Source organism: Pinus tabuliformis, chromosome Q (assembly GCF_031772625.1).
Source record: "Pinus tabuliformis cultivar Carrire ecotype Pingquan chromosome Q, CPIR1, whole genome shotgun sequence".
Classification (NCBI taxonomy): domain Eukaryota; kingdom Viridiplantae; phylum Streptophyta; class Pinopsida; order Pinales; family Pinaceae; genus Pinus; species Pinus tabuliformis.
The window spans coordinates 410,677,049-410,696,925 of NC_142296.1; the positions used below are offsets into that span (position 1 = coordinate 410,677,049).

A 19,877-nucleotide genomic window follows, 5' to 3' on the forward strand; every position below is an offset into this window, starting at 1 on the left:
CAGAGCAGAACAAAGCAGATCAATACAGATCAGTACAAGGCAGAACAAGACAAAGCAAAACAGACAGAATAGAGCAGAGCAGGGCAAGGGTCAAGCTGTATAGGTCAGTGCATTTGATGGATGAATAGTAGCGACCAATAGACAGATTGCAGATGAAGTTCTCCCTAGTTGAGAGGGAGTGTTAAAATTGGCAACTAGGGCAAAACTTCATGTGGGTCATCTTATTCATAGTTGATAATATTTTTATTAGATCCCTCTCGTCGACAGGTGTAGGATAGATATAAAGATCATCCGATTCCGATAAGTATTCATGGAGATATGAATTTATTTTGATTATGGAATTATTATCAAGCCGACCTACAACTCATGTAGGCTTAGAAGCCCAACAGTTGCATCTATTCAAACACCAATGTTGTGTATAAATACAGGAGGAATTTTCCTCATTTGGACTCACTCATCTCATCACATCTCTTTCTCTCTCTCTACTGCGCAGAAAAGAGTCTCTTCTCTACTGCGCAGAAAAGGGTCTCTCCCTCACACATGTGAAGCCGGAAGCTACTGAAACTGAAGCTGCAACTGTATAAGTAAAGATTGACCTGCGTGGACTAGAAGATCTCCTCATCTGAACTGTGTTGTAGGTTCATCTGAACCTCCTCTGAAAACTGCAACTTTTGGTGGTGGAATCAAGTCAATCCGACGGACGGTTTGCAAGATATTGACTGCCCTAATTTGACGCCAGAAGCTGCCGAAACTGAAGTTGCAACTTCAGAAGTAAAGTTTGACCTACGTGGACTAGAAGATCTCCTCATCTGAACTATGTTGTAGGTTCATCTAAATCTCCTCTGAAAGCTGCAACTTTTGGTGGTGGAATCAAGTCAATCCGACGAACGGTTTGCAAGATATTGACTGTCCTAGTTTGAAGCCAGAAGCTACCAAACTGAAGCTGCAACTGCAAAAGTAAAGTTTGACTTGCGTGGACTAGAAGATCTCCTCATCTGAACTGCGTTGTAGGTTCATCTGAACCTCCTTTGAAAGCTGCAACTTTTGGTGGTGGAATCAAGTCAATCCGATGGACGGTTTGCAAGATATCGACTGCCCTAGTTTGAAGCCGGAAGATGCGGAAACTGAAGCTACAACTGCAGAAGTAAAGTTAGACCTGCGTGGACTAGAAGATCTCCTCATCTGAACTGCGCTGTAGGTTCATTTGAATCTCCTCTGGAAGCCGCAACTTTTGGTGGCGGAATCAAGCCGATCCGACGGTCAGTTTGTGAGATATCGTCTGCCCTAGTTTGATGATGAAGCTGCTAATGTTGATGCTGTTGATCTAGGATTTGCTACTGCTGATATAAATCAAAATTATTGTACTATTTCTCTTTGTGGAGTTTGTCCCTGGCTAGCCGCCACATCTTGTGTCTCTTGTCTTGGCTTGTTTTCTGTCGATCGTTTAATGTTCTATCTGCACTTCACTTTATGTAAATGTGATTGCTAATCTAATATAATAAGAAAAAGAAATAAATTGTTATAAGCATAGAACATACCATAACTTAACATATTGCCCATGATCTATTACATTGAGAAAGAATCACCCTATTTGAAGTGGTGTATGATGGCATAAAAGACATTTTAGAGAAGACGGAGATGTCATTGATGCAAATCATGAGAACCACGGAAATTATATGATAAGTTAAGGAAATAGTCCCCAAAAGGCGAAACAAAATAACAAATCTAATGCATCTTTAATCTTTTGAATTAAATCCTAAGTTCTATCATGTGAGTATGCTCCCACCATCAAGAAGAAAAGCACTAAATGAGAACAAGAGAGTTGCAATCAAACACCAAAATGTTAAAAAAAAGGTCTATACATTGAAGATTTGCACTAGAGCTCCACAAGGAATTTTTGCAATTATATATTCAATTGGTATGCATATGAAAGTGGATGTTACAGATGATAGGATCACGAAGCCAATTGAATGGGAATGAAAATCACCATCAAACTTTCATCACTAGTTGCCAATTTCTCATTAGTTGAGAGGCACTATAGTACAGGTGTATGGCTTCATTAATTCAATGAGTGGAATGGATATGCATCAAAGAAAGCTAGGAAGCTTGTATTTGTCCATTCCCAAGATTGCAGAAAGCATGACCGTTTTTGAGAATGTCATTTTCCAAAAATCCTCAAAAGTAAAGCATCCTAGGAGCTTATATATATATATATATATATATTCAAAAAAACATCCAAAATGCCAAATTAGTTGCAAAATATATGAAAACATGCACATTTGTATATCAATGAAGATAGAAATGGCATCCATAGTACATCAATGATTAATTATTCAAGCATTAACCATCTAGATTCTAGCAATTACAAACAAACATAAAATGTTTTAAACCACATAAAAGAAAATGGACCATAATTTATGGAATGAAGTAGGTTATCTACGAACTATCAACAATAACATGACCAAATAGTTATGTTTACAAAATAGGCCATTTGTGCACCGAAGTATAAGATTGAAAGGCCCAATCATTCTAAACAATAAACTAAGCTAGTTGCTAAACAGCTCTCTATAGAAGAAGCATTAACCAATTGTGAAAGCACCAATGTTGTCAATTGTTGTAGTTATGAGGTAGCACCACCATGAATATTCCACCATCACTTAAATCAGGATCCTCATCATTAGTATCATCCTTCATTCTTTGCCTCTTGTCTAGCCTTTGCCTCTACCTCGACCCTCTTGGGACATAAGTCGACATCACCTAATTTTGATGATCGCCTAATCCAAGATTTAAAATATGGTAGAAAAAGCTTTGCATGCATGATCAATGATTTTGGTTTGGGTGAAGGGTAAATTTTTGTTAAGGCCATGGCAAAGGAGTTCAACAATCAACACCACCAACATTGGGATATATACATGTGAGAATTTTTTAATCTAACAAACTAGAAATCCTACTGCAGTAAACTGATTTGCATTACCTACTTGTGTTCTTCAGTTTAACAAGTTATTTTCAGAAATATTCAAGAAAATATTAATGCAAATACACTACATCCTACACCAATATACAGATCAAGTACTGAAAAATAAATAAGACAATCACACAAAGGACACACTTATTTTTGGACTAAACGTCCCCAGAAAAACCCAATGCGGGAAAACTGGTGCAACAACTCTAAGAGTTTTCTATTATTAAGCAGTAGTTCTGAATACAAATGTTGGTTGTCCTCCCAACAAACCAGTGACAGAGAAATACAATGGCGAAAAACCTGATTGAGTTTTACCTCACTTCACCCAGCAGATTTTGGCTAATCCGGCAACAAAACTGCCTAGCCCCAGCTGCAGCTGCGCTGCCCCTTCGCAGTAACTGCGTGGAGCTCTCTAAGGCTCTGCGTCAACTCTTCTGCCCACTGCGTCAGCGTTCCCAGCCGTTCCAGTGGTTCCGACTTTCTGCATTGGCCCTTATGGCTCTGCGTCAAGGTTGCGTGGGCCCAGATTGGCCTAGCATTAGCTCTCCTGGCTACTGCATGCCTCCACAAGCTTCTCTCCGCCTCTCTGTCAGTATTCCTGAATTATCCCTGCCCCTCAGCTGCAAGACCCCCCCAATCATTTTCCTCTTGAGAACTTCTCACCTCAGAAAATCGATTTCCTCAATCTCTCTGTGTGTATTCTCCAACTGACCCCAAGCCTTCCTTTATACTTTTCCTGTTGAGAAATCAGCGATTGTGATCTAATCTCTAATCAGCGGCTAAGATTAAAACAGGCTTGATCCTCGTCATTTAGAAGCTTCTCACCCATATTTTCATTAATACCCATTAATATTTTAATGAACCCCATTAAAAATATTAATTATTTTAATAAAATACAATCCGGGTGGAATTTCACCAAATGATTTCTGGGTCTTGGAGATCTCATGTGTTCTAGCCCCTCCACAAAACTTCAGAGCTAGAGCACATCTGATGCTACCCAAAAATCAACAATACAGGGTTTGGTGCTCTTGATTAAATGTTAATCGCATACCCTCAAATGTGATAGAATCCAATGAAAATGTTGCAATCCCATCGATCCTAAAATCCTAAAAATTGTTAAGTTTGTTGAATTTTGAATGGGATATGACATTCTAGTTCTTTTATTTGAAATCCAATGAGGTTGGAACCACTATAAAACATCCTAAAACAATTAATGGTGATGATAAAAATTTAAGTAAAAGGATAAAAATGAAAGATAAACGAGTGTACTGAAGGAGCACCATTGTCACGCCCCTAGAGACTTCACAAGGTTTTAGGCAGCCCGTGATCTCTAGCCGTGTGGCACCAACGTGTTTCTCACCAAAGGCACGACCACCTTGGCAATACTTCACCTGGACTAAACTTCACAAATCGACACTTGCTTTAAAATATCTTGGACAAGGTATATAGCAGAATCTCAAACTCAATCTAAAACCAAATATATATTGGTCTTCCACAACAACATTCACATTCATGTGCATTCATAGATTGGTTACAGCATTAACCTCATCACAATCTGTTTGCCATCATCATCATATAACACATCCATCAAATAAATAACACAAAACATTTGAGTGGCCCACAACCGAACTCCAAAATAGTATATAATATAGTTGCAAAGACAATGTTTACAACATGCAATTTGGGCCTCCAATTGATTCCACCTAACCAATATCAAAACACCAAAATATAACACCAAATTTCCCACCTCGGGTTACTGCCACCTATCTCTCTCACATGGCATGGGTTGTGCGCACAACAACAGCTCAGGTCGTTCTAAAACAAGAGTGATTGTGCTCATAGGAGACACCCCAATCCTCAGTCTAATTCTCCTTTGTCTCTTTGTGGTACAACTCCCTTTCTTCACTATGCGATTTCAGTTCTACGATTTTACTATGTCTTCCTAATCTACAATGGTGTTGTTTTGTTGCATTCCTTCCTCATTCGGCTCACCTTTCTTCCAAATATATACAAGTCAAGGGGGAATACCAAGGGGTGCGACCCTTGGTGTTCTGCCAATCGTCGCAACTGTTCACCCCAAACCAACTTGTCATACAGCGCAATCCATCTCATGACTCATCCCACGCAACCACTCCATACGTTGACTCGTCCATTAGTTGGGTGTGTGCGCCCTCCACCAGAGCACTTGTCTCACCTAACTATTCATGTGCACCCACGCGCTAACCCTCATCATCTCGTCTTAGGCATGTGTGCCTTGTCACGCCTAACATGCCAAGTTCGCTCAACACACAACATCTCGATTTAGGAGTGTGAACCCTCCGATGCGCCAAATCATCTCAAGTTGTCTCGACCAACTAGTCATGATGCACCCATTGTGCACCCAAGCCACCAAGCCTAGTCAAGTACATGGAAACCCCAAATTTCCTACAAATGTCACAAGGAACGTTGCATTTCTTCTGATGGCGATGTCATCACACCCACAACACTTTGGTTATGTGCGTATTTGCCTTGTGGGCCTAACATCCTCCCCCACTCAAAATAATTGCCATCCTCAAAAATGCTCCAATCAAACTAAAGTCTCGCAGCATGAAGTGTTACTCTCTAGATGATGTATCTAACTACATCTACTAAAACCACTCCTACATATACTTCATGTGTTGGATCACCCTACGGCTCCCAGCTAATCAGGTAACTAATATGATTGTCACACCAAGCTCCACAAGAAATCATGTCACTCACACAAATGCAATATCCTCAAACCTCAAATCATCCCAATAACCCATCATCACTTACTCTACTCATGCATATGGTACCACTTAAGACACCCAATATATGACTCGGCATCCAACTGCAAAAATAAGCCAATGCTCATGGTGAGGTGCGTAACAAAGGTTTTGCTTGGCTAGCTGCATCTTCTCTGTGCAGTAGTCATGGTGACCACCACCACCACCATCTCCAATCCCCATTTGCCTTACTGGAAGTACACCCTCATACTTCTTCGTAAGATACTTCAACAATGGTGGATGTGAACTCATCCCACCTTCCACCTCTTCAACAAGACGCTCGAACTCTAGGTCACAATGCCAACCTCCTCCTAAGTCTCTTGTGACTGAACCAATCTCCTCCTTAGCCCATTTGTACCAAAGCACATCTCCCTGGCTACATTCCTAGATCATAGGCGCCACCCTCATGTCCTCATTGGAAACGTCATGCATCAATCCATCCTCCTCCAAATGATCTACTCTCAACTCCAAGCTCTCAGTCAAGACTGTCATAATTTGAGCATGCTACAAGAGAAAAGAATACATCGCATCCATCTTCTCATGAACATCACTTCCCAACTGTTGATCCTATTTTTGTAGTAGCCTTTTCATAGAAGCTACTCCCAAAACCTGTAGTACTCCAACTATTGGCACTTCCTCTTGCTCGAAGGCCCTTCTACTTCAACAAGTGATTCTTCACCAAATGCTCCTTTGCACATATCGAACATGAAAGGGGCTTCTTCTCCCTTGTAGTACATGTTTGCCTAGCTTCGTCCTCCTTAGAAGACTTCTTCCCTTGGTCTCTCTTCTTCTTTCCCTTATACGACAGCCTCATTCTTGCTCCTTATTGCTAGACTTCCTATCGAAAATCCAAAAGTTTATTTGTTGTAGTGATAGCCTTTGCAAGAGTCCCGAAATTTTATCTCAACTCGATCTATGGCCATGGCTACAATCCATTAACGAAATGGTACAACCAATCTTCATCTAACATCTCTATGATCTCCAACATAAGGCCTAGGAACTTCTTAACATATACCTCAATCATTCCTATATGCCTCAATGCCATAAGGTCATTCCTAGCAATCCATGCTTTGATTCCTTGGACCAAACTGCACATAAAAAGCTAATATCATCTCTACCCATGTAGAAATCCTCTCTGTGATACAACCAAATGCCAAATCCTCTACCCTGGTTCTCCACCACAACTTTGTTGTCCCTATTAGATATATAACAGCAACATTCATCTTAGCCTCATACAAGCACCCACTCATATGATCCAAGTATTACTCCACATCCCAACAGAAATTTCCATGCATCTTGGCACCTCTAGTCCCATCATACAATTATGGTTCCTTAATCTTCACTCTTACTAAAGTACCAAACGATCCCTATCCTACTACCTTCTTTAGTACTACAACCATGTCTTCCTACTTTGGGGTCAAGACCGACACTTCATCCTCTAAGTGCTTCATCTGATCTCTTCACGCTTCATCCTGATCTTACTCCATTGTCTATGCAATCCCCTGAAGCTCACTGATGTCATGAAGGAAAGCTTCCCTCATAATCCCCATGTCTCTTCTTATCTCTTCAAACTCATTCCCATGTGCCTACATAGCATCCATCATGTGGACCATACGTTCTTCCAAAGTAACAACCCTCTCTACCAATTTAGAGCCATCTTGACTACCACTTGTCCTATAGTCCACCATCTCAATCTCAGTTGCATTGCACTATCAATTTTGTGGTAACTTGCACCTGATAAGAACACCACCTTAGCAGCACTTTGCTCTACTATATGCTCTTATATGCAATATGGTATCACCTATCTCGAATGGTGGAGAAGAGCACCAACCAATCTTTGCTTCACTTCAACCTTGATACCACCTTAAAGGTAATCTTGCTTTGATACCAGCTGTCAAGCCCCTACCAGTACTCTACATTGCTATATGCTTTGATATGCAATCTGATATCACCTATCTTGAATAGTTGTGAAGAACACCAATCTATATTTGCTTCACTTCAGCTTTGATACCACCTTAGTGGTAATCCTACTCTACTACCATTTGTCGCGCCCCTTAAGACTTTGCACAGTTTTAGGCACCCTCGTGATCTCTAGTCATGTGACACTAGCATGTTTCTCATTGATGGCCCAACCACCTCGACAATACTTCACCCAAATTATGCCTCACAAATCAACACTTGCTTTAAAACGTCTTAGACAAGTTATATAGAAGAATCTCAAACTCAACCTAAAACCAAGTATATCTTTGTCTTCCACAATAACATTTGCATTCATGTGCATTCATAGATTAGTTACACCATTAACCTCATTACAATATGTTTGTTATCATCATCATATAACACATGTAAACCATCACATAAATGTAGACAAAATGTTTGAGGAGTGGTTCGCGACCTAACTCCAAAATAATATATATCGTTGCAAATATATGTTTACAACATGCGATTCAGACCTCTAAGCAGGTCCACCCGACCAATATCAAAACACCAAAATATAACACCAAGTTTCCTACCTCGAGTTGTTGCCACCCACATCTCTCACATGACACGAGTCGTGTGCACAACAACAGCTCGGGCCATTCCAAAACAGGCCCTTCAATTCGCCTTTCAATCGTCCTAGTTGAAAGAGCAATTATGCTCCCAAGAGACAACCCAATCCTCCGACCAATTCTCCTTCATCTTGCTGCAGTACAACTCCCTACTTTGTTATACAACTTTGGTTCTACAATTTTACTCTGTCTTGCAAATTTGCAATGGTGTTGTGTTATTGTGTTCCTTCCTCAATCAACTCAACTTTCTTTAGAATATATATGAGTGGAAGGGGAATGCCAAGGGGTCAACCCTTGGCGTTCCACCAATCGTCGCAATCATTCACCCCAAGCCAACCTGTCACACAACACAATTTGCCTCACAACTCAACCCACACAATCGTTCCATATGTCGACTTGTTCCACCAATTAGGCATGCGCCCCCTCTACCACACCATTCATCTCATCCAACTAAGCATGTGCACCCACATGCTAACCCTCATCATCTCATCTTGGTGTGCACATCCCTTGCCACACACAACACACCAAGTCATCTCATCACACATCGTCTCAATTTGGGCATGCACACCCTCTGCCATGCCCAATCATCTTAAGTCATCTCAACTAACTCGTCGCAATGTGCTCATCCTGCACCCAAGCCACCAAACCTATTCAAGTACATGAGAACCCCAAATTTCCTACAAATGTCGCAAATAACGTCACATTTCTTGTAATGGCAATGTTATCACACCCACACCACTTCGATTATGTGCACACTTGCCTTGAGGGTCTGACAGCCACGCTCCTGAATTAGCAAGGAGTGTGCCCAAAAGGTCTGGATCACTCTCTCACTCAAAGCATGTTTCCAAGGTTGGAGTCGGGGGGACGCTTCCTGCAACTATGTCCATTCCAACTATTGCCTTCAATCACATAACAAACCACTTCATCACAAAGGGCCAAGTAATTTAATTTGACAGAAAATGAAGTAGCGACACAAACTGCAAGCCATAGTTAGAAGCAAGTTGTTGCCAATGTGCTTCATACTGAATGTAGTTCCATAGCGGCTTACCTTGGATGTATATACTTCTACATAGTTGGGTTTTTCATAGAATCTAGTACCAAGGGTTTTGAAAGCACTCCTTTGAACATCACATAAGCTAAACAGATAGACTAATAGTTCAGCCATATTGTATATTTTGTTCATGTAGCATGCTCTGTTGAAATTTGGTACCAGAGGACAGGTGGTTCCCTAAGGCTTTGATCTTTGCCCTAGGGAAAAGTGTCCAAAAGAATTTAATTTTTCTCCTAAAGTGACTTTGTAATTTTTTTTATAAAGTTAAATCTAATTTAAAAGTGACTTTAAGTGATAAAGTTACTAAGTCTAATTTTAAAGTGACTTTTATAAAGTCAATGAAAAATTAGAAAGGAAAAGTGACTTTGGAAATAAATGACTAAGTGGGTCTTTATTAAAGTGGGGTGAATTAAAAAATAAAAAGTGAGATTTAAATGAGCATTTAATCTCAGCCTTAGATCTCAATCTATTTCAGCCATTGGATTTAGGGATCACCCAAAAGTCACTTGGGGTTAGATTAAAGGAGGAAAAGGTCATTCATTCTTTCATGAGCAGATTGGGAGAAGGAGAGCAAGAGAGCAAGAGAGATTTCTGAGCAGGGAGGAGAAGGAGACAGCAGCTTGGCACACATTCCAAGGCAGCAGTTGAACAGATTTGTACAGCTGGTTCAGCACACAATGAAAGACAGATTTTGGCACGATTTTCGAGGAGTGGTTTGCACAAAAATCGAGGAGCAGTTTGCTTATTTTTTTTGCACGCAAAACGAAGGCCGTACAGCGCATTTATTGCAGGTCGTACAACGCATTTATTGCAGTTCGTACAGCGCATTTAATGTTGGCCGTACAGCAGCATTTAATGTTGAAAGTGGGCACGAAAATCGAGGAAGCCGTACAGCATTTATTGTTGTTCTGTTTGCTGTAATTTCCAGTTTGCTGTGAGGCATGGGAAAAGAGATAAGTTATAAATTTGCTTGCTGATTTTTTGTTGAATATTTCTCACTGTGAAAAGGCAATTTCAGAAATAAAGAAGAACACTCGAACTGGTTTTCCCCAAGAGTTGTAAAGGGTTTTTCCAGGGTCACATTGACCAAAAATCTCAGTGTTTAAATGTGTTTTAATGGCTGTTTATTACTGCTGATTTTTATTTCTGCAATTTCCAGCATTCTGTAAAATTTCCAGAATTTGTGTTTTCAGCTATATTTATTTTTTCAGTTTGTTAAATGTATGGTTATGGGAAATGGCATTTAACTACATGGCAGAAATAAGGTGAAACTGAAAACCGGGGTGGGAAAACAAAAATTTCTACATGGTATCAGAGCTTGAGTGCTGAAGGGCAGTTTGGGACAACAAAAAGAAAAATTACAGTTGCTGATTTTTCACTCAGAAAATTCCAACAAGCTGATTTTTTCATAAACAGCAGTTTTATCTTTACTACAGCAGTGCTATTTTCAGTTTTAGGACAGCAGGATGTCATTGGGATTGAGGGTGGAGAATAGGTTGGATGGGTATACAAATTACAGTGTTTGGAAGGAGAGAATGCAAAGTATCTTTGAGGAGGAAGAAGTCTGGGATATCATGGTGCATACCACACAGAACCATGTTGTTGTGCCTACTGACGCTATATAGTTGACAGCTTATAATAAAAAGAACAACAAGGGTAAGAGGCTGATTCTAGACGGAATCAAAGACCATTGCATTCCTCATGTGAAAGGAAAGAGCAATGCCCATGAGATGTGGACAGCATTGTCCAATCTCTACCAGAGTACCAATGAGAACTGGAAGATGGTCCTGAAGGAGAAGCTGAAAAACATTAAGATGGGTAATGATAGTGCAGCTGGATATCTCACAAAGATTACTAATGTGAGAGGTGAGTTGGCAGCGATTGAAGAGGCCATTCCACCCACTGAGTTGGTGCGGATTGCAGTGAATGGCCTCCCCCGTTCATGGTTGAACTTTGTTGATGGGGTTTGTGCACGTGAGACCCTTCCCACATGGGAGAGGTTTTGGGATGATTGCATTCAGACAGAGATCAGGAAAGGTTAGCTTGGAGCAGCCAAGCCAGTTGAGCAGGATGAGGAAGTAGCACTGGTGGCAGGAGGCAAGAAAGGCAAAGGGAAGAAGCAGGCTTCCACAAGCAGTGGTGGGGGCAAAGGCAAAAGTAAAGGTAAACAGGGTAACACACAGAAAGACTATTCCAAGGTGAAGTGTTGGAATTGTCAAAAGATGGGACACTATGCAGTTGTGTGTCCGAAGAAGAAGAAGAAGAAGGGGAAGAACCAGGACGTGACAGCTTCAGCAGAGATTGAGGACTTTGCAGGTCGTTTTGACCGGGAGTTTGCGTTCACTACGTGTGAGTCCTCTAGTGCAGGATCACTTGCCACACAGGTTCAGAGGGAGCATGATTTTCCCTCGATTAGCGGAGCATCTTCAGGTATCTAGTATGTGGACAGTGGGGCTTCACGTCACATGACAGGAGTCCGTGAGTACTTCTCAGAGCTTTCAGAGAGTGGCACTGATATAGAGGTAGTACTCGGTGATGACAGAGTTGTTAGAGCAGTCAGGGTGGGGACACTGACATTTCAGAGGGAGTCCAAACCTCCCTTGAAAGTGTCAGATGTTCTTTATGTGCCAGGGATGAGGAAGAACCTCATATCCGTCTCAGCTTTGGAGGACAGAGGATATGAGGTACTGTTCAGGGGAGGACAGGTGTTGATGTATCCCAGGGGCACTCCAGCTGATTCAGCTAGAGTGATAGGTGTACGCCATGCAAAGGTGTACAAGTTTGCATTCCAACCCCTTTTGGCATTGAGCAGTAGTACCGACAGCAGAGCTAGCAGTTCTGAGCTGTGTGAGATTTGGCACTGCAGGATGGGACATATGTATCATGGAGCCTTGAGGACATTGCGGGAGATCACTACAGGTGTGCCAAATTTCAGTCCTGATCACTTTGATACTTGCAGAGGTTGTGCGATGGGCAAGTTTGCCAAATCCCCTTTTCCCAGCAATGACAGCAGAGCGACTGGGATACTTGATTTGATTCATTCCGATGTGAGCGGTGGGATGTCTCATGTTTCCTTGAGTGGATATGAGTACTATGTTTTATTCATTGATGATCACTCCAGGAGGACCTGATTTATTTTTTGAAGACCAAGAGTGAGGTCTTCAAGCGGTTTCAGGAGTTCAGAGCTCTTGTGGAGACACAGACAGGTCGAAAGATCAAGTCCCTGAGGTCGGACAATGGAGGAGAGTACACCCTTGGAGAGTTTGTTGACTATTGTGCGGAGGCAAGCATTAGGAGGGAGTTCACTGTTCCTTACAACCCCCAGTAGAACGGGGTTGCGGAGAGGAAGAACAGATCCATCATAGGGGCTGCCAAAGCCATGTTACATGATCAGGGGTTGCCATTGTTCTTGTGGGCAAAGGCCTGCAACACAGCTGTTTACTTGCAGAACAGGAGTCCGCATCGTGCCTTGGGGCACATGACTCCGGAGGAGGCTTTCTCTGGGAAGAAGCCTGATATTGGTCATCTTCATATCTTTGGATGCATTACATACTCCTATATACCCAAGGAGAAGAGGACCAAACTAGAGCCCACCGCAGAGAAGGGTATCTTTGTGGGGTACAGTGAGACCTCAAAAGCCTTTCGGATTTACATTCCTGCACAGAGGAGAGTTGTTGCCAGACGGAATGTGAAGTTCGAGGAGGACAGGGCCTTTAGGAGGTCACGAGAGTTAGAGTATCTGGATCAGCTAGAACCTCAGCAGCAGTTGAGTCAGTCGCAGGGATCCAGTGGGCAGGGATCAGAAGGATCCGGAGGTATATCTATGAGGATGTCAGGTCCGTCAGTGAGCAGTGGCTCGCCGAGCCAGAGGGGTGGTGCTTCGGGCAGCATGCAGAGCAGTTCACTAGGGAGTCCACTGATGGACAGTTCACACGGTACCTCAGCTTCTACAGGTTCAGGTGCAGGCAGGAGGACAGCAGACAGACAGTCAGGAGTTCAGGCTCCTGATGATGATGAGGAGGAGTTTCATTCTCCGGTGGGAGAAGTGCGCTCAGGGAAGAGGAAGCCCAAGTGGCTTCAGGACACCTTGAGAGATGCCACATCTGTTGCTGAGCCGAAGAGGCCGGTCAGAGAGAGTAGACCACCTGAGAGGTTTTGTAGCTATATGGCGATGGTTACCAGCATCCTTAACTCTGAGCCTTCTAGCTATGAGGAGGCAGCTAGCCAGCAGGTCTGGAGAGAGGCCATGCAGGAGGAGTATTCTTCTATCATGAAGAATGATGTTTGGGAGGTGGTGCTGAGGCCTGAGGGCAAATCCGTGGTTACTTCCAGATGGCTTTACAAGGTAAAGCATGCTGCAGATGGCAGCATTGAGAAATTCAAAGCAAAGTTTGTGGCTAGAGGGTTCTCCCAGGTAGAGGGAGTTGATTATGAGGAGATCTTCGCTCCCGTGGCTCGATATACTTCGATCCACTCCATTATATCGATAGCAGCAGAGATGGGTTGGAAGATCCACCAGATGGATGTGAAGACCGCATTTCTCAATGGCTTCATACAGGAGGAGGTGTACATTGAGCAACCACAGGGCTTTGAGGTGCATGGGAAGGAGTCCCATGTGTGCAGACTGAAGAAGGCCCTTTATGGCCTGAAACAAGCTCCCAGAGCTTGGTACTCCAGGATAGATACATACTTGCAGGGGATGGGTTTCACAAAGAGTGAGGCAAATCCGAACCTTTACTTTATTGTGATAGGTGAGGAGCCTCTCATTCTAGTGCTGTATGTGGATGACTTGGTCATTACAAGTGCAAAGAGACTCATAGAGCACTGCAAGAGAGATCTTGCGACGGAGTTTGAGATGAAGGACATCGGCTTGATGCATTACTTTTTGGGTTTGGAGGTGTGACAGAAGGAGGGGCATTTCTTCTTGGAGCAGGGGAAGTATATTGTGGACATCCTTAGCAGATTCCACATGGAGGATTGTAGACCCATGTCGACGCCGATGATCACCAACTGGAAGAAGCTTCATGCTTCGGATTCCGAGTTGGTGGATCCCACATTGTACAGGCAGATGATTGGTTCCGTGATGTATTTGGTCAACACTAGACCAGATATCTATTTTGCAATCAACACGATGAGTCAGTTTATGTGTGAGCCTAGGAAGGTTCACTGGGTGGCCGCAAAACACATTTTGCGGTACTTGCAGGGGACAGTGGATTATGGTCTGGACTATAGGCAGGGAGATGGAGTGAGATTGGCAGGATACACTGATTCTGATTGGGCAGGTTGTGCTTCCGATAGGAAGAGCACTTCAGGGTGCTGTTTTGAGTTGGGTTCAGCAGTAGTGTCATGGTTCAGCCGGAAGCAGCAGTCAGTAGCACTGAGTTCAGCGGCGGCAGAGTATATGGCAGCCAGTCTAGCTAGTTGTGAGGCCATTTGGCTTCGCAAGATGTTGTTTGGCTTATTTGGTCAGCCGTTGAGACCTTCAGTGATTTACTGTGATAATCAGAGTTGCATTAAACTCACGGAGAATCCAGTATTTCATGACAGGTCAAAGCATATCGGGATCAGATATCATTTCATCAGAGACTATGTTTAGAAGGGAGCTGTGAAGCTTGAGTATATTTCCACTGATGAGCAGGTTGCAGATATTCTTACCAAAGCCGTTGAGACCTTCAGTGATTTACTGTGATAATCAGAGTTGCATTAAACTCACGGAGAATCCAGTATTTCATGACAGGTCAAAGCATATCGGGATCAGATATCATTTCATCAGAGACTATGTTTAGAAGGGAGCTGTGAAGCTTGAGTATATTTCCACTGATGAGCAGGTTGCAGATATTCTTACCAAAGCCTTACCATGGGGCAAGCATGTCTACTTCAGAGACAAGATGGGTGTGGTGAGGAACACCTTCCTCGGTAAGAGGGAGTGTTGAAATTTGGTACCAGAGGACAGGTGGTTCCCTAAGGCTTTGATCTTTGGCCTAGGGAAAAGTGTCCAAAAGAATTTAATTTTTCTCCTAAAGTGACTTTGTAATTTTTTTTATAAAGTTAAATCTAATTTAAAAGTGACTTTAAGTGATAAAGTTACTAAGTCTAATTTTAAAGTGACTTTTATAAAGTCAATGAAAAATTAGAAAGGAAAAGTGACTTTGGAAATAAATGACTAAGTGGGTCTTTATTAAAGTGGGGTGAACTAAAAAATAAAAAGTGAGATTTAAATGATCCTTTAATCTCAGCCTTAGATCTCAATCTATTTCAGCCATTGGATTTAGGGATCACCCAAAAATCACTTGGATCACCCAAAAGTCACTTGGGGTTAGATTAAAGGAGGAAAAGGTCATTCATTCTTTCATGAGCAGATTGGGAGAAGGAGAGCAAGAGAAATTTCTGAATAGGGAGGAGAAGGAGACAGCAGCTTGGCACACATTCCAAGGCAGCAATTGAGCAGATTTGTACAGCTGGTTCAGCACACAGTGAAAGACAGATTTTGGCACGATTTTCAAGGAGTGGTTTGCACAAAAATCGAGGAGCAGTTTGCTTATTTTTCTGCACGCAAAACGAGGGCCGTACAGTGCATTTATTGCAGGCCGTACAGCGCATTTATTGTAGTCCGTACAGCGCATTTAATGTTGGCCGTACAGCAACATTTAATGTTGAAAGTGGGCACGAAAATCGAGGAGGCCATACGGCATTTATTGATGTCCTGTTTGCTATAATTTCCAGTTTGCTGTGAGGCATGGGAAAATAGATAAGTTGTAAATTTGTTTGCTGATTTTTTGCTGAATATTTCTCACTGTGAAAAAAGCATTTTCAGAAATAAAGAAGAGCTCTCGAACTGGTTTTCCCCAAGAGTTGTAGGGGGTTTTTCCAGGGTCACATTGACCAAAAATCTCAGTGTTTAAATGTGTTTTAATGGCTGTTTATTACCGCTGATTTTTATTTCTGCAATTTCCAGCATTCTGTAAAATTTCCAGAATTTGTGTTTTCAGCAATATTTATTTTTTCAGCTTGTTAAATGTATGGTTATGAGAAAGGGCATTTAACTACATGGGAAAAATAAGGTGAAACTGAAAACCGGGGTGAGAAAACAAAAATTTCTACATGCTCATCCATGCTAACTTCCACTATAGGGAATTGGGCAGAAATTCCACTGTAAATTTGTTATCCGCTGTGTATAGCCTTAGACGTTGCACGAAATTGTCTTCTTCACAGATTGTATTCCCTAATGATGCTCGACTTCCTAGAGGATGGTAGATATCATGCAAGCAGCCTCCTAAGCCAATATTCCTATGAGACTAGACATGATCCTGCCACAGCTGCAGTGACTTCATACTACTCTGTAAGGTAGTTATTATATTACTGGATGATGTAAGGGGTAATGCCACAAAATAGGCACACAGATAGGTAGGTAAAAAAACCACTCTCGTATTACCCATAGTTTAAAAGTGCATGCCCAACAGAGGTTTGGTTCACTACTGAGGCCGAGAGAGTACTAAGCCACCCACCAGGGTTCCGTTTTCACCGTGGCCTACACCGCCCATATGGCATGTCAAAAAGAGCTGAGTCTGGGTAACTGACTTTGGAATAATAGATAACCCTCCGACCCGGCACCCAAGCTTAAGGAAAACAGTATTATGCCGGGGCAGCCCCGACTACCTTGAGTCAGACCCGGCACCTAAGCTCGACAATTCTATTATGCCGTGCAGCCCCAATCCGACTGTCTTAGGCATGTTTCTGGAGGTAACTTCCGCAAAAATATACATAATGTACAGTTGCCAGTAACTAATATATGAGACTGATCCCCATAATTGAAATCCCTAGAACACTTTCTAATCTTGAGAACGCTACTCTGAGTTTTACCTCTGTAATTTGAATACCACAACGGCATCCTGGTCGAAGACAGAGTCAGTTATTGGAGCAGAGCTTTAGACACATAACTCTGGCAAGGGATCCAATAAAAGAAATGTCAGTTCAAAAGCAGAGAAGAAGAATACCCTTTATTTCCCCGCCTGATGGACTTCACCACTTCTTTGACCCCGCGCTTCAAACACTTGGCCTCAGAAGCTGAAAACCATGAACCCCATGAACACACGTACAAATGGAAATGTGTGTAAAATGAAGCGAAACAAATTGATAGAGGGAGGCATTTAACCGCGTCGAACGAGTTTGAGGGTTCTCTTGCAGAGCTTCTTCCCCGCGAGAGGGCGAGCGATAGGCGACAACATCATCATCTTACGCTTCTCCTTCGACGCCTTCTCCTTCTCTGCATCGCTACCCATTTTTATTGTCATTATCAGATAAATCAACGAGTACTTTCACAGCCTCTGTATACAAATATATACACGCCCAAGGATATTTTCAGATCTCGCGTTAAATATTCGGTGTGATTGGATTCTGTTCGGCCACTGCTTCGCTGCTTAATCCGCCCGCGCCGGTCACTCCAAAACCCTCACAAAACCCTGGTAAAGAAAGAGAACCAGCTTTGATATATTGTACTTTAATTCCGGAATAGATTAGGAAGCAAACACCATGATCACTAATTACTCGCCTCACTTCACTTCAAGATCCAATGTTTTATTGTTATTAATCCTTCCCAAGGGAGAGGATCCATTTGCCTCTTTGGTTTCAATTAGTTCAGCTTTGACCAACTCCTTATACAACGCTTAACTTTGCAAATATATATATATATATATGAAATATTTTTCAACTATTTTATTGATTAATTAATGTAGATTTTCCGAAAAAATCACATTGTTGATATTTGGTCGACCCGTTTGGTTCATCTTCAAAGCAAGCTGAAGAGAGATCTCAGAAGAAGGTTAAATAGAAAGATAGGTCATCCTAATGGAGTCCTCTAACAAGCGGAGGAATTGCCCAAACAGCCAAAAGTGACCGGAATCTGGGTAAAAAAATTTCAAAAATTCTTGTAGAGACAGTGTTTGAATCGTGTTTTTGATGGTGGAAATGGATTTAGCACCAAACGTTTAAGACACCTAAAATTTTGAAGTTTAACAACTATAACTTGGATTAACAAAAATCCTTCATTTTCTTTAAATATAACCTGAATTTTCATAACTTTCCAGGCAACTCCTCTGCCTCATTAGACTACACGCATCCTAACAGCGAGAGGGAAACGGTTAAATTTGACCAAGGAAAGAAATTAATATATTTAAACTATTTATTTATGTATTTAATTTTTTTTATTTTTTTTATAACCAAACGGCTATATTTGACTAGGGTAGGTAATTCTAATTTGTTTAATTATTTATTTACTTGATTAACTAATTTAATTATGCGTTATTGTCGTGTTATTAAATAATTGTTTATATGGTAATGAATTGGAAAAATAAAGATTAAAATGAATAACTTAAAAAATAAAATAACTAAATCAATAAATAAATAAATATAAAGAGTGAAAAAAAAAACAACAACAACAAGGAATAACAATAAAAGAGGAGGTGTTCATTAAAAAGTAATAGTCAAATTATTTTATTAAGTAATTAATTAATCAATAATTTATTTTTAACAATGGAATGAAAATAAAATAAAAGGTGTAAAAAAAAATGAATATATAAATATATATTAAGGGTGTAAAAAATTAAATAAATAAATACATTATTAACAAGGGAAAAAATAAAAGAGAAGGTGTTAAAATAAATATATATATATATATATATAATTAATTAAGTAATTAATTAATCAATTGTTTAATTTTAACAAGGGAATAAAAATAAAATAAAAAAGGGTGATAAATAAATATATATATATATATATATTAATTAGTGAAGATGAAAAATAATAATATTATTCTTATTATTAAAAATCGGTAATAGTAATAGCAATAAATAAACGATTACTAATAATAAATGCATAAATAAAATAAAAATTAATCATTAAATAAACAGAGAGACTAATACTCTCTAATAATGAAAGGAAGGATAAATAAGGGGGACTAAGAAAAAGACTTATACAAAGAGGAGAAAAAACTAAGAGGAGAGGGCGGGAATCCAACAGTTGCTAATCTTCCAGCCGTCATCCCTATTAATATTATTAGAATACCTCTCAATTTCAATGGCTTCCCTAAACTTCCGATGATGAAAATGGGAGATTTTTGCGATGACCTTAGCCTCCTCAATGCATATATGATGCTTGGTCTTCACTGCATGTTCCGCCAAGGCAGAAGATTTGGGCCTCCCATGCTTGATATCAACAGTGTGTTCCTTAATCCTTTGGTTAATAGACCAACCTGTTTCGCCAATGTATGAGGTACCATATGAACACGGGATAACATAAACACCTTTCAAGTCCACAGGGTTCACATGGTCTTTAACAGACATTAGGGAGCTCTTAATGGTGTTGAGGGGTCTAAAGGTTGAGGGAACATTATGCTTCTTCAGGATTCTCGCAATCTTGTCAGTCGTCCCTTGGATGAAGGGGAGGTGAACTCCTGCAAGACGATCAGTAGTGTCAGTCTTAACCTTAGGAACTTTCTTAGCTTTGAGGAAAGCTTTGACACCCTAGTGCCTACTATA

At 41.1% G+C, this 19,877-nt stretch overlaps 1 protein-coding gene across 1 annotated transcript in view; it reads right to left on the reverse strand.

Annotated features, from left to right (window-relative positions):
• LOC149219928 (H/ACA ribonucleoprotein complex subunit 2-like protein) overlaps positions 1-17,947 on the reverse strand; it is a 37,071-nt gene extending 19,124 nt beyond the window's left edge. The window contains exons 1-2 of the mRNA XM_089384556.1: positions 17,498-17,947; positions 17,340-17,409 (exon numbers count right to left, since the gene is read on the reverse strand). Of these exons, the coding sequence (XP_089240682.1) occupies positions 17,340-17,409; positions 17,498-17,636 (209 nt within the window). The 5' untranslated portion in view covers positions 17,637-17,947. The remainder of the gene's footprint in view (positions 1-17,339; positions 17,410-17,497) is intronic.
• Between the last annotated feature and the right edge of the window lie 1,930 nt (positions 17,948-19,877).